This window comes from Nipponia nippon, unplaced genomic scaffold, assembly GCF_047370975.1.
Source record: "Nipponia nippon isolate SJK-2023a ecotype South Korea unplaced genomic scaffold, ASM4737097v1 scaffold_4, whole genome shotgun sequence".
NCBI classification, from domain to species: Eukaryota; Metazoa; Chordata; class Aves; order Pelecaniformes; family Threskiornithidae; genus Nipponia; species Nipponia nippon.
The window spans coordinates 31,175,760-31,191,351 of record NW_028262358.1 but is presented as its reverse complement, the minus strand read 5'-3'; the positions used below and the strand labels follow the sequence as shown (position 1 = coordinate 31,191,351).

At 40.8% G+C, this 15,592-nt stretch overlaps 1 protein-coding gene across 5 annotated transcripts in view; it reads left to right on the top strand.

The window, feature by feature from the left end:
- PLB1 (phospholipase B1) overlaps window positions 1–15,592 on the top strand; it is an 86,917-nt gene that overhangs the window by 30,405 nt on the left and 40,920 nt on the right. For all 5 annotated transcript variants that reach the window (XM_087775177.1, XM_009475089.2, XM_087775175.1 and 2 more), the window contains exons 17-31: window positions 1,317–1,383; window positions 2,066–2,124; window positions 3,221–3,294; window positions 4,677–4,720; window positions 5,564–5,672; window positions 6,606–6,657; window positions 8,617–8,697; window positions 10,208–10,273; window positions 10,978–11,078; window positions 12,065–12,146; window positions 12,804–12,908; window positions 13,581–13,676; window positions 14,181–14,252; window positions 14,920–14,979; window positions 15,385–15,445. In XM_087775177.1, the coding sequence (XP_087631303.1) occupies window positions 1,317–1,383; window positions 2,066–2,124; window positions 3,221–3,294; window positions 4,677–4,720; window positions 5,564–5,672; window positions 6,606–6,657; window positions 8,617–8,697; window positions 10,208–10,273; window positions 10,978–11,078; window positions 12,065–12,146; window positions 12,804–12,908; window positions 13,581–13,676; window positions 14,181–14,252; window positions 14,920–14,979; window positions 15,385–15,445 (1,129 nt within the window). The remainder of the gene's footprint in view (window positions 1–1,316; window positions 1,384–2,065; window positions 2,125–3,220; window positions 3,295–4,676; window positions 4,721–5,563; window positions 5,673–6,605; window positions 6,658–8,616; window positions 8,698–10,207; window positions 10,274–10,977; window positions 11,079–12,064; window positions 12,147–12,803; window positions 12,909–13,580; window positions 13,677–14,180; window positions 14,253–14,919; window positions 14,980–15,384; window positions 15,446–15,592) is intronic.

The following is a 15,592-nucleotide window of genomic DNA, read 5'->3' as shown; positions in this document are numbered from 1 at the left end:
TTAATAGCATGTTTTCTCCTTTATGGATTTTGTAGAGTGTGATTTAAGGTAGATGCGTTCAGCCAGCCTAAACTAAGTTTTGCCTTCACTGTTAAGAACCTTTTTTAAACATCTGGATAACAATGTTAATTTTCCTGGGATAAGAAGATAGTGAAGATGGGGCCATTCAGTCTTACCATGAAGGAAACTAGATCAGATCAGCATGACGCCACTGTGTGGGTCTGATTTGATCTTGTTTATGCCATAGTAAAACTGAAGAACAATGTATTTGTCATTTTTCTTTTTTGTGAGATAGTTGCAGATTAGATGTGCAGAGATAAAGAGCGGTGCTTTTTTTTTAGTCATGGTACTCTGATTCTGAGCAGAACTTGGTGCTCCCAAGCAGCTACAGAGGGAGGTGATAATGCTCATTTTCATGCCCCAGAGCACAGGGACTAGACCACATCTACATGCAAAATGGCGTGTATGTTATTGGAATAGTAATACATATTTCTCCTCTCATTTTAATATAATGCTATCTGTTTTCTTAGTTACTCAGGGTGTATAGACCTCTGCATGGAGCAATGGTACCTACCACTGATTTTTGGTAGTAGTTATGGTGTAGGAGACAAGAAGTACCCACTGTTTGTGGGTTGTGTTTTTTTTTTTTTTAAATAAAAGAAAACAAAATGGAGCAATAGGACAAGACACACAAGTATATTTTCTTTAGACAAGTTAGCCTACTTAAGGAGTTCTGTAGAAAAATTTGGAGCAAGCACATGCCCTTGTGTCTTGTGTGATGGTCTGCTCTGGTATATTGACAGTCAGCCGTCACTAATAGTAGATCTTGGGGGTACTTCTGTCAGTAGGCTGCAACCCAAAGAGCCAGGAGGGCAAATCCCTGGCTGCACGTAGAGGACTGCACGCAGAGAAGGCAGGCTCGTGGCCTGCTGACAAAGGTATGGTTTCGTGCTGCGGTATTCCAGGGATGTTCAAACAGTTTCTCGCAAAAAGATGTGAGCTCACCTAACTCAGAGTATGGCTGCGCAAAACATTGCATAGCTGAACGCAGCATGGCACAGAGTCTGAAAGAACTGGCTCCACTGGTAGGCAACAGCCATGCTGCACTAATATGGCCATGCGACTTCTAAGCAGACTCAGTTCGTGTCTGCCTTCAAAGGGCAGTTGTAGGCATGGCCTGAGGACAGGCTGGGCTGGGTAGATGTATACAAAGTATGTGGGAAATTCGTTAATCTAATGCTCCAAGACATAAATGGTTTATTGTGATCAGAGTATAGTGAGTCTGATGTGAAGTCTTGCGCTGTCTGTCTTTGCAGGAGAGGATTTATGGAACAAATGTTACCTGTTTTGACCGGGGTGCCTCTGATACAGTTCCGGTTTCAGGTACAGTCCTGTGCAATTTTATTGCAGAGCTACTTCATTTGATGATAGAAGGGAAACAGGAACTGGGTTTAATTAGGAAAGGTACGCTTTTCTTTGAAGCAGGGCACTCTAGTTAGTTGTATAGCAAGATGCAAGTTCTCCCTCGAGGATGGTGAAAGCCTATGCAACTGTACCTTCCATGTACAAAGAAGTGACAGTGGAAAAGACAGCAGGTAGTCGAGTGCTTCAGTTGCAGGGGTGATAAAACTGTGTATGTATGGAGTAGGGGCTCTTGTCAGTGCAGTCTGGGGTGCAAAAAGCCACATGGAATCCTGTCACCAGGTGGATTCTGTCTTCAAGCTGCGATGGTCCCAAAATTTCCACCCTGTGCTGGCACCGGAGTTGTGCCTGCTTTCAGTTAGTTCCACTGGTTAAAAGGAATCTGAGTAAGCACAGATGCAAGACTGAAATCTTACTGCCTCCCTTGTCACTATAGCTAATGCCCAGCTATCGTACCAAGAATCATTTCTGATTTGGTGCTCGTCAGTGTCTGTCATTCTGAGATGATGCTGTCATGAGTATTAAAATACTGTCTTTGCAATGCTTTACGCTTATTCTAAGCAAAATTTCTGATAACCATCACAATTTGAAGTTTTCTTTCTTTTCTCTTTCCCTTACACTACCTTTATTTTTTATTTATTAGTTCATAATTTGAAACCGGCAGATATTCGGGTGATTGCTGCCCTGGGAGATTCACTCACAGTAAGTAAAGATCACTGGATAACCATCGTTAAAGCAAGCAATGAAAAAGCATTTCTGGATTTTTAACCTGAGAAATCGAATGCATACAGTTATGCCCTATTGATCCAAACACATTTTTCACATGTTTTTTTCCATACTTCACCTTGACTGACTGGTAATCAGATCATGAGTCTAATCTGAGTGCACAGTTCCCATTTAAAGTCCACAAGAGTGCCACACAAGGAAGAGCTGCAAGAGTAGGTTGTGCAGCAGCAAAACCAGCCTGCTAGAGTAGACTTGCAACCATTGCTTTTCTTTATTGATTCTAGGCAGCTCCCAAGGCATTGGCCTTCAAAGCTGTTAGTAAGTAGCATAAATAGGAAGAACAAATTCTGCAGCTAATTGTGTGTGTGTATATGACATTTTTTGCACACACACACACACATATATATATATGATAATACCAAAGCCTATAAAGCCAAGCCCATTTACACTAACTAAATATTTGAGTAAAATTGCAATAGATAGTCAAGTGTAACTTATCTTGAGATTTTATTTATTTATTTTTTTTAAACACTATTCCTGGAACTATGTAAACCTGTTACCCCTAGACTGGCTGTGATTCTTCAGTCAGTGACAACTGCTTCACTGCTCGTATCATAGTTCATGTTTCGTATGTATTCTGTGCTAATTACTACATTAAATCCTTGTAGTCTCCTTTCTTGGGGAAACTGGGGGAGGGAAGACATAAAATCACCATACCACTTTTTAATGTGAGGAACATTATAATAAATTATTCATTCAGGACCATTGCTATCTTATTTATTCCTTATGTAAATTTAGAATTATATGAATATTTTGAACATTCTCAACCAATTTTTTCTCCACCTGATCTAATCAAGAAGTTGATAGAAGAGGGTAATTCACTGGAGCAGAGTTAAAGTACCCTCAGTCCTTGATCCTCTTGAGACCAAGGATCCGTTACATTTTGGGAAGATGACATAGCTTGCTTCATTAACGTTTTCTTTCATTATTTTCACTAGGATCAGTCAGAGAACTAGTTACTGTAGCAATTCTTATTTTCTGAAGGGGAACTCCTCTTCTTTTGTCCTTCCAGGCAGGTAATGGGGCAGCATCCAAACCCAATGATGTTCTGGATGTCCTGACTCAATACCGAGGTGTTTCTTGGAGGTGAGTCCCAGTAATTCCCCCCCAATGGGAGGGAACCCATTTCTTGGGTTTTGATATGTATAGGGTTTTTTTTGTAACAAATGGAGGCTTGTGGAGAGCGAATTTGACTTTACGTTTTGTATGGAGACACACGGTTGTACTTTTACTCATGATAACTGAAATATTTGAAGTAGTGGCTATCTAGAGTACGATGTAGCATGGCTGGAATAGGCCTGGATACATCCTGGATGTATCCCCGGATGGGGATGAAATGGCGTCCTTTTTAAGACAGTCCGTTTCTCCTCTCATGGTTGTAGCTATTGCAAAGGGGACTTCTAGATCCCAGTGGCATTGCACTGCTTGTGCATTCTGCATTTCTGTCACTGCTCTTTCTAGATCCTATCTGCTCTTCTCCACTGTGGCCCATGTCACCCATTTATCTCACTTAAAATCAGTGGTCTATGAAAAGTCAGAATGGGATCTTTTTTGCTGCTGCTGTTTCATACACAGTATCTATTTCCTTGACCCGTTCCCAGTATTGCTTAAATCATGCAGAACAGTTTATTGATTACAAGTCAGTACAGACTTTTACATATGCAGCACTTTATTAGACAGGTCAAAAAGCCACTCTGAAGAAAGGCAATCATGTTCACTTATTATTCTGCAACTGTATTATTTAACACCAAACCTGTCAGGCTGATTTTCTGTTCATCATTTCTTATGCATCTGAAATACTGCAGCTCTGTAAGAGGTTTAAACAGGTACTAGAGCACTTCAAAATACTCTATTCCAAATTAAAGGGATGCTATAGAGGTGTTGTAAGTCCCAATTTTTATATTTTGATCTTTAATAATATTTTCTACTGACATTTGGAGGGAAAAGTATGTTAGCATTCTCTACAGCATGAAGGAGGGTAAAGAGCACACAGACATATGGTGAATGTTACCAGTCTCATAGTATTCTTCCAGTTGAGTGAAATGGGGGGAAAGGTATTGACTATACTTATCACTGTGAAATATATGCTTTTAGAACTTGTTGTTATGGATACAAAGGATTTGTTAACTAAAAATGGAAGACATAAACATTTTAATAGGGACAACAATCACAAAGATGGCAGCCTGTAAAAATTCTCATTTCTTTCAGCTAGGTTTGAACTTATGTTAACACATGTAAGAGAATTGAAAGGGCAGCTAGTGTACAGGGCTGTTAATATAATTATATTGATTATGACAGAGTCTCTGATTTCGTGACCCCATAGGTATGCGCACAAAGAGCTTGCTTTGACTTAGTACAACCACCAGAGAATGTGCTGTGTACATGTGTACAAACCCCATAAGGGGGAGCTGCCTTACCAAGTCCATCATATCTTGGAACATTTTTTTCTTGTTCTTTCTTTTTAACAGTGTTGGAGGTAATGAAAACATTAGCACAGTCACGACACTAGCAAGTAAGTGCCTTTTTCCATAAACTTGATAAATATCTGGAGCTGTTTATTAAAACAGCTGTTATTATAAAAGAAGAAGACATGAAGAAAGATTTACAATTTATAGCATGACAGAACCAATCCCTTTGTATTCAATGTCCAGTGCTGAGTAAAAGTTGCATAACAACCAGGCTGTAAATTGCTGTGCATGACTTAGCTATGTATTTTGTAATTCCTAGGGGTTTGGTTGTTTCAGTATTCTTCTGTTCGTTATAGTTCTGTCCAAAATGTGTTGGAGATAGATGAATCGAAGATCTCGGATCACAGCCTAAAGAAACTATTTTGATTGTACGGGAAAGTTGTTTTAGGCAGGAGCAGAATCACGTTACAAGATCAGATTTTTACATGCTTTTTAGAGGTCACAGCGTTTTAGATCTGGGGTGTTTTTAAGGCTGGTTTGTAACCTAAGATCCAGAAGGGAATCTTAAGTCTTTGGGGTTAATACATCTGTGGAAATCAGGCTAAAGGATTTGATTCCAGCCTATCTGCAGTTAGAGTATGATGGCATGAGAGTCTCCTGCCTGAGCATAGGGTTACTCTGCCTCACTTACCAGGCAAAATGTCATTGCTAGCCAAGATGATCACGTTAGGTCATGAGATATCTGAATTAATGAAAATCGGAAACCTTGAAGGCAAGAAAATAGTTGTATAGTGACAAATCTCCATGTTTATTATACTTAAAGGTTAATTTTTTTATAGGTATCTCTTAAAGCTTTTTAATGGTCTTTTACTAAGGTCTAATCTTTATAACCTCATTTGTTACCTGCTGAAGCAAGCAACGTTTCAGGGTGCTGTCTTTTTCTGCAGACATTCTTCGTGAGTTCAACCCATCCCTGATAGGGTATTCCATTGGCACTGGAAAGCAGACTACAGATAATGCTGCCCTCAACCAAGCTGTGGCCGGGGATCATGCAGAGTAAGACGAAAACTCTTTTAATTTTAATAGAAAGTTGATTTTTCTTTAAAACTCAGTTCTAGCTAAAAAAGGCCCAAACCCTGGACTTCGGCAGGAGTGCAATAAGGCTGATAGGCAAACCCAAATATATTTCTTTAGCTCATCTCTAGCATGAAGGCCAAGAAATGTGATGGAGCCTTTGCAATGCTTCTAATCTATGTCAAATAAATTAGCAGCAAAAGCAATGCTTTCTCTAGGATTTTCAGCCAAGACGCACAAAGTGCTTTACATGTACTACTTGGAAAGACTCACATCCCTATTGTGAGGCAGACAAAAAATATTGTCATTTTATAGGAGGTATATTCAAATCCTCTTGTCAGTAGGACCAAGAGTTCATGTAGAGAAACTAAGACAGAGAAAATTGTGAATTGCTTATGGTCAGTCTGTGACAGAGCTGGGAATTACCTAGAGACAACTATGCTCAGTCTCAGTGAAATTCATATCATATCTTTTTGTCTTGGGAACACTTCTTATGAGACATGCATCAATGGCTTGTGGCCATGTAATAACATTGATACATGCACGGCTGCTTCAGTGATACGTGTATCAATAGCATCTGTCTGATGTTGGGAAGGAACAAAGTGCATTTATTTTGTGGTAGCACAGTGTATTTTATGCATAGTTTGTAAAAGTGTAACTATGCAGCATTTGCAAAGTGGCCAAGTGCCTGTTGGATGCCTATTGTTTTCTCACTTTCTTTCCCATCACTGTTTCAAAATATAGCCCTTTTTGGGTATCATACCTCTCATTCAATGAAAACTGGACTTTCCCAGGTTTTTTTAGCCATTATGTGAGGGATGTCCATTCATCAGCTTTCCTCTTTGCCTTGCCGTCTATGCAGGATTCCTTTTTAATTTTTAGTATTTTACAATTTTATTTTTGTTTTATTTTTAGGGGTGTTCCTGCACAGGTTAGAACACTGGTGGACCGAATGAAGAATGATACTGTGAGTTTGATATGTTATTAATATCTTTAGAAAAGTGAAGTTATGTGGCATCATTAGTTTCTAACAGACCAGCAGCAGCTGTCAGACATTAAAGCTATGGGTACAGCAGTGTACCACGTAATATTCCCCACTGCAGAGTGTGAGTCAGTACAAAATAATCTATAGCTTTGTCTTAAATTAATTTGCACCAGCATGTGATAGTTACTATCGAACCCAGATAACCGTAATCTTGTTATCATTTTTACCACAAGTGGTGGGTGAATTCTGCGCTGTTGCTTCCCCTCCCAAACTGTGTCACCCTGTAAGATGACAGAACTTTTTCTCTGCTAGGATTTTGCTGTGGTACTAATAATTGTCTTGTAAGCATATGGTTTTGCCAGAAGTAATGATATGTGCTAGGATGTTGAGGGCAAGCTTTCCAAGTGGCAAGTCTTGTAGAGTGAACGTGTGAAGTGAGGAAAGGACTTGTTTTCTTTAAAAACAATTTAGTCCCTTCTTTCACTTAGTCATCAGCTGATTTTTGACTTACACGTTTGTTGTTAGGAATTATTTGATTAATAGTCCATAAAACACATATTAGGCTGAGGATTTCTTGCGTATTTTTCACCTCAATGACTACTTTGAATGTTTGCTGTTTGTAATTTGAGAAATGTGCTATGCAATCGGTGACCTACGTTACATGATATTATTTTGGCTTTCCAATTGTGCATTTGGAAAGCAGCCAAAAAGCCTTCAAGAAAACCTTGTGTGCATGTCTAGTATTAATACTGTGGTGAATATATATTGGCAAAAATATTTGCAGTACCTTCCTTTTTGGTTCACTTTCTCATAAACAAGATTTCACTCTGATGGCTGTATCTGAAATGAGATTAAAAGGGACAGCATCTAACAATGAAGCAGTTGGATGGTTTTCATTCAAACCATTCAAGTCTTCTAAGTGCTACTCATATTTATCATCTTGGAATCATCACACAACAGAAATGAAAGCAAATATCTTTTATTTAACTGATAAACTTCTTTTGTATTTAACTAATAAACTTCTTTCTAACTAGAAAGAATGTTCATATATCATATAGGTCATATATCTTTGATTTAAGAGGTCTTTTTTTTCTCTTTTTAAAACACCTTTTTAATGCAGGAAGGAAATTTCCCCCTCTTTTAATTTGGAAAAGTACATTTTGAGACCAAACTACTGAACAGTGTGTTTACCAGCTGGGATATGTTGCGTTCTGCCTTTGAAGACAGATGTTTTTTAACCACTCGAGGCTGATATACTATTGCTGCTTTTCTTAGTGGCGTTTTGCACAGAAATTGAAGTCTTAAGATATTGAGTATAACATCAGCTACATGGTACTAAGCCTATCTAAAACTTTCCTCAAAGCTAAGAAGGTGTGTGTTTACTGAAGCATAATTACCTTGCATTAGCTAGCCCTTTGCAAAATCCTTCCAGAGGAAAAAGTGCTATATTTTTTTACCGGTATTCTTAGATAGACTTAATATTGCGTCTCTATTCTTTGCAGTTTGTCTTGCAGCAAGACCGAAATATATTGCCCTCCAGGGTTCTCCAGCAGGATAGCTGCATTATTTATGACACAGTAAAACATATACCATCATTTTTGCAGTGAAGATATATTCCTAGAACTGCAGGAGTCACTCAGTGTATACACAAGATATTACTAAGAAAAGCATACAGATGAATTTTGAGCAATGGTTTTCTGAAGCAAATCATTTTGCATGGTACTATTGATATCGTAAACCTTATTTAGATCTTAGTAGTTTCTACATCTTCAGTCATGACTACAAATTCATTTTTGTTGTGGATGCTTAGAGAACTATAGCCAGGTACCCTGAGAAACACAAAGTTTTTGTGTTTAGTATGTTCCCTGCCCTCCCTCCCCCTCACCCCCCCCCTCCTTTTTTTTAATTAATAACTTTCATTCCGTCTCCTTCTGTGTGCAGAGAATAAATTTGCAGACTGACTGGAAGCTCATAACACTTTTCATAGGAGGAAATGACCTATGCGATTTCTGCAACAATCCAGTAAGTCTGCTGCTGCCTGCAGTGTGAACTGCGCCAGCCTGGGCATAAGGTCTCTATGCATTGCAGTGGGTGAGAGGGCAGAACTCAGTGGGTGAGACCAAAATAAGGTAGGTCTTATTTGTGCAGCTCTGGAATGTAACTGCACTGAGACCTTCAGGTTGTTCAACCTGATGTTATGATAAACAAAGTTATATCTTTAGAACACCTGTAAATTACATCATCGTGGCTACTTTGTTTTGCCATTAACTAAGATAACTTTACCTTATCTAGTCACTTTACCACCTGTAGATAAAAGGTCAAGGGCTTTTGCTCTTCTTTGCCTTGTGCACAGTAACACTCCTAGGTCTCACTTAGTGCTCTCTTAGCAGGTTCAGTGCTATGGGAATGGTTCTACCCACAGCTTATGCTGATGCAATTATATATACTATATTATAAGTTATATATATATATAAGACATATACATACTGTATATAGCCTTTGGTATGTGTGAGTAGAGAGGAGGTGAAAGGCTGTGGCAGGCTCCTCGCACAGTGATGAGTCTTACATGCTTTTAATTCTGCATGATTAATTTCAGATCAGGAAAAACAGCAAAGCAGCACAATAAGATGGTTATAAAACAAGGAAGGTGCAAATTAACCATTCCTACCTTCTGCTCCTGACCCAGACACAAAATGGCAGTTGCTCATGAGTGTGGGTGGCAAGGACGTAGCACGTCTGCATCCAAAGATCACATTGATACTTCCTTTATGTTGCACAGCTACAAATAGTGCCAATCACAATGCTCTTGGTGAGCTGTGATTTAGGAAATGAATAAGGGAATTGAGCTGTCTCATTTGTAGAGTAGGCCAGTGGTGCTCTCAATGAACTTCTGCTTGAAATTAAATCAAAGAGAATTAAGGCTGAAAATAAGACAGACATTTCTCATAGGGAAGTTTATTTGACTGTCAAATAGTTCCACAAGTGAAGAAATAAAAATTGGATTACTTGAGCCAATTAAATTAGAGTGTTTAATCGGAACAGGGAAATTTTGCCACTGAGAGGCAAGTATGTAAATGATTTCATTCCCAGATAAATGCCTAAGCTTTGTCAGTTATTATTTGTGGCAGGTAAGGAGCACATGGGAGGCATGTTGCTAATATTCCATACAGCAGAAACAAACTTACTTTTACACAAACTGGTCTCTTCCAAAGACAGTCCCCGTTAGTGAGGTGTTGGCCATGCTTTTAAGACTGGCCTGAGCAAGCCTGGGGATGGAGGATGTTGTGATGTCTGATAATGCCCCCTGAATTTGCTCCCTCAGTGGTATCCAGTGGCCACTAGATGTTGTGAGTGTGATGACTGTGATAGGAAAGAATAAAAACAGACACAGGACAGTTTTGCCTAAGACTCTGTTACTCTTGACCTAAGAATTAGAAACATGAATGCTGCTGTGAGAGACTCCATGTAGTCACTCTTGTGCCTGCTTGAGTAAACTGATTGACAACAGAATTCAACCTTCTTGCTTCAACAGGTACACTATTCTCCTGAAAACTACACCTACAATTTACAAGTAGCTTTGGACATGCTTCACCGAGAGGTAAAACAAACTTTTTTAGTATGTGGGAGTGGGGATTGTGTTCTGTTTGTAAAGCAGTTGCGGATTATTGATTGAGAATTTAGTTCCCTGCTTTCACCTGTGGAGCACTGCTGTATGCAGAGATGCTTGCTTGCAGGAAAATCTTTGTGAGAGGCAGAAAGGGCTAGAGAAGTATTTTACTGAAGGAATAAAGATGTGCTCAGTTCTAGCTGATGTGTTGCGGACAAATAACGTAAAAAGATATGTAACAAATTTGAACAAACATATGATATTCAATGGCTAGAAAATGCTTTGCTTGTTTATGATACTGCAAATAAGTATATTTTTTGTGGTCATTAAGAGAGAGATTCTGATATTGCAGATGAGGGTCAGGATGATGAGAGTACTCAAAGAGTTTAGCAGGTGTCTGAGCCCCATGCTGAGACCTATAACAACTTGTTTGGACCTTTTTGAAGTCATCATTCTCAGGTGACCAGCAATCAGCATTTAAAATAGAACTAGGCAGCACAGGCAGGGGCTGTAATTTAGTATTATGCATGTGGGGGATTAATTATTGAGAAAGTACTTTGAACACCTCTGTTATAAATAATGCAAACTGCCTGAATCAACAGGCTGCTACCCGAGGCCTGCTGTGGCTGTATAGAGGCAAAGATGGCACTCTGTACTCCGGGCATTGGCTATGGGTTTGCTTATTCTCTTGGCAGGTTCCACGGGCGTTTGTGAACCTGGTGACAGTGCTTTCCATTACAAGCCTCCGGGACCTGCATGCATCAGAAAACAATACCTGCCCAAAGCTGCTTATGAGGTTTGAAGATGATTTATGTTACAGCTCTCACTGTTGCTCACAGAAGGCTGCAAGGTCTTCTCAGGAAACTTTTTTTCTTAAAGAGAAAAGGTTCTAGTATTTCAGACCACCAGACACCTTCCTCTGTGTATGCCTATGTACCTACACGTTCATTTCAACACAGCATTTAGAAATACCTGTCTGTCAGTCAGTGTCTCTGTATCTGAGACCTGCTGTTACCACTTCTTGTGGAGCTGCCATTTTAATGACTCATCACTTACACTGCAAAGGAGCTCAAGCCAGAGCAGAAAGAGATCAGCTGTGCTCTCTTTGGGCAAAGACAGAGAAGAGACTGACACAAGGGTTTCTTAGTTGATCACTTTAATCCAGCTTTATTTACAGATTTACCTTTCTGCAGTCTTAAAACTCTCCCTCTTGCTTCTGTAGTTTCTGATCTCTGTAATCTCATTGCTGATTATTAATTTTATTGTTCAGTAGTCTCTCAAGTAGATGTCTGGGCTGCCGACAGACTGCAGTCCCTTCAGGGGAGTGCTTGCTCTGCCATGGAGCACCCCCTCCTCATTCCCCCTGTTGTTCTCTCCTCCTCTCCCTCTCTGGTGTTTTCTGCCCTTTCTTAAACCATCTTGGCTGACAGGCTCAGCTGTGCTCTGTGGTGGGTCCATTGGAGCTGTCTGGAACCAGCTGTGCCTGGTCTCTCCTCACAGAGGTTACTCCTGCTGCCAAAACGTTGCCATGGGCACCCAGCACCATTTTTTGCTTGCATGGAGCCTTTTCCTCACTTTATGTTCATGAATTTATCTCTAATAAAATGTGCTTCTGCTCAAGAATCTGGACTGTACAGAAACTCTGAGGTGAGAGCTAACACTCCCATTGAGCAGCCTTTCAGAGAAATCTGTCTTGGAGTAGCTTTTAATACTGCAGCTTGTCAGCTCGGGAACAGGGGAAAAAAGAGGAGCAGATCTCAGCACCGTGCTCTCATCCCACAGGCTCCTGTGCCCTTGTGTTATAAACCCTCGGGACAATTCCAATGAGTTCAAGAAGTTGGTCTACTTTAACAGAAGGTACCAGGTAATGTGGCATTTGTTACAGGTTTAATGTCATCCTCCTGTTGATCATGGGACCACAGAGGAGCTAATATTTGGAGGCTGGGGGACAGTTTCCACTCATTTTACTGACATATTTGTAATTGTGATTTTAAAAAAAATAAGAGGTGAGGGGGAGATGAGAGTAGGCTCAAGATCTTTACAACTCTGACTCAATAAAACAACAAAACAGATGAAGAAAAAAATTGTTAAAGAGCCGTAGAAAGTAGAGTATGTCAGAGAGCCAGCAGTTTTTTGATCACTTATCTCACTGGAGATCAGATTAAGTCAAAGAATATGATAATTCAGGAACAAACTTTGGGCATGGGCTGTCACCCAAACCAAAAATGCTGTAGTGGTTCTGGAAGAACATCTTTTTGACAGAAAATCTAATTACTGATCAGGTTGCCTGCCCATGTCAGTCAGGTGGCCATCCCCAGGCTGCCTCTCTGCAAAGAAGCCCAGGATGCGTGTCTCAAAAAGATGGCTGCATTGGCTGCCTGGTGGGAGCTGGAAACCACGGCCATGCCAGGGTTTCTGCGCTAGGGAGGGGGAACCCCTGGGTGAGATGTAAATGGATAGAGGGACTTGATGAGCTGAATGTAAGAGAAGGAATGGTGACAACTTTTCTTTGACTCTTTAGGAGAGAACCCGCCAGTTAGTGGAGAGCGGAAGGTATGATACTACGGATAATTTCACAGTGGTTATACAGCCATTTCTGACAAATGTGAAGATCCCAAAAACACAGGTAAAAACAACCAAAAAAACCATCCTTACATTAAATCCTGGTGCAATTCCACTGACTTTTCAAAATTGTCTTGGCTGTAAATGTGACCAGCAGTTTTCTGGCCTAATAATTATTATATTCAGTTGAGTTAACACCCAGAGTTGCAAAAAATGCTTATGGAATAACTTGGACATAATGGGCAACAGGAATACAGACCTTGAAGACACGGTTTTGGACACTGAGCCCACTCCACTGCAATCAGACAACAATGCAGTAGATATTTAGTTCAAAGTCTTCCCCAGGGAGCACTCACCCTGTATCCCTCTTGCACCACAAAGTCCCTCCCAGTACTCTGGTAAATTACTTTTAGTATGAAAACCCATATGTTTAAAAGACTATAATGTGTGAATCTCAGGGGAAATGAAGAATACAATCAATATCTGTGCCCAAGTATTCTGTACCCAGAATCATAGCGGTCTGTATTCCTTATTACTTTGGAAATCCTATATTAAAAAGCTTTAAAAGGCTTCTTAGTTCTGAGTTACTGGTGTTCTCTGGCCCAGTTTAATTCTCTTGGCCTCAGAGGCCTTTGCAGCTACTTCAGTTTGAAGTCAGCTGGGATTATCTCACTGGAAGAGAGAGGGGATAAGGCACATTTACTGCCCCTGTGACAGCATCCGTCTCGTTCTCTAGGAAGGGTTGCCAGACAGTTCATTTTTTGCCCCAGACTGTTTCCACTTCAGCCAGAAGTCTCATGCCCAGGCTGCACGTGCTTTGTGGAACAACATGGTAAGATTTTGAAAGGCTGTATTGGTCATTCCTTGTGTGCTTCATCCTGCCCTCGGCCACAAAAAAAAAAAAACAAAAACAAAAAAAAACCCCAACAAACCCAGGGAGCTACTATGTAGCTAGTGCTGTCTCTTCTGGACCCTTAAATATGTTTACAAAGGAAAAGAGTGATCATGTGAAGAAAGGTCACCTGAACTGTTAAACCAGTCATATCAAACCAGTAAATCTCAGGGTATGTTAAGGCTGGGGGTGCTGGACTTCTCTTGGGGAGATGATGCCTGCCTGGCACGTTGATCATCAGGCCACGTTCATGGTGTGTGGGGATTAGCCTCTTCAGCATGGAAAGCAGCAGTGCGTGGGGGCAGCTGCCAGCACGGGTGCAGTGCACTGCAGGTGTCTTGCTGTGCTGCAGAGCTGTTTTCCAGGGACTGGTAGTACAGCGTTACCTGTTGCTCTCTGATACTTATTCACTTTTCTTCTGTGCTGCCTGCTTTTTCCCCACAGCTGGAACCCTTAGGGGAGAAGACAGATAATCAGCAAATGGAAGATGAGATTTTTCTCAAATGTCCAAGTGAGGTAAGTTACAAGGATATCTGTTTGTGTAGAGGTGCTGGGGGTGGCTGGGAGCCTGCGTGAGCGTGGATTGCTGTCTCCATGAGGGGGCTCTGACTCTTCCCTGCATAGTTTGTGCCACTGCCACCGGTAGCAGTATGAGCGCTCCCCCATGAGATGGAGGGCAAGCTTGTCCGAGGAGTAAGCTTCCTCACAGGCACACATCACGGTTGGCCAAAACACAAGGGAAGGGTGTTTGGCCTACCTAGTCAAGACCATCAAGTATCCACACTGAATGACAGAGCTTCAGTGGGGGAAACAGAGCAATGATGGCACCAGTCAGCACAGCTCTGCAGAGGTCAATGATGGCACCAGTCAGCACAGGTCTGCAGAGGTCACTGGGACTACCTTGCAGTAGCACCACAAGCTTCTTGTTAATCACGCACAGCAGGGTCCCAAGCGTATTCTTTAAGTTCTGTCTGTGTAAAAATAGTGCCCCAGGTTTACACTGTTATTGTATGGATTTTAAAAGTGCCTTTTTTTTTTTTTTTTTTTTTTTTTAAATCCCTGGGATTCATTTGCATCAAGTTGCTAATCATCTACAGACATCTGAGAACTGAAGGCTGGGGAATGGAAATCTCTATGTATTCTTCTGATGCTTTGTATTGACTCAGATTGCCTTGTTTTGTAGGCTGAGCCATTCCTGAGGACATATAAGAACAGTAATTACACATACCCTAACCAAACTCCAGTAAGTGCCAGCATCACCATCCCACTGTTACTCTGCTGCATCTGTTCCTGTATGGTAACCAGATGAGTCATGCTCTGCACCACAGGTGAAATCAGTCTTTGGCCAGAGGGGTTTGGGAGGCTGAGCGCATGGCAGGGAACAGGAAAGCATTCCCTGAGTTAGGCAGAATGCACCCAGAAACACCTGTAAGAACACATGCTCAGACAGCATGGTTATCAGCGCAGGATGCTACTCTAATCTGAGCAATACTGAATATGGCTATTGAATTGAGCAAGCAAGACCTGTCTGGTTAGTTACATGCTAAACAGGCTTTGGTTTATCCACCTGGCCTCTATGAGGAAGATCCTAGTTACTACTGACTGTATTTCCTAGCCAAATGGTATTCAGCTTTCTTCTTCTCTTTAGAATTATGGAAGCCAGCTGCCATGTGAGGACAGGTCTCCATCCTCCCCTCCTGCAACTTCAGGTAGTCTTGCCTGTTTTGTGTTAAGAGGCTGAATAACTTTCAACTGTCCTTCAAGATGAGTTTTTATTTTTGATGAAATGACTGTTGGACTGTGAAAAATACTGATCAGAAAAGATGTCATGGTTTTCAGCAGCTGCTTAATAGATA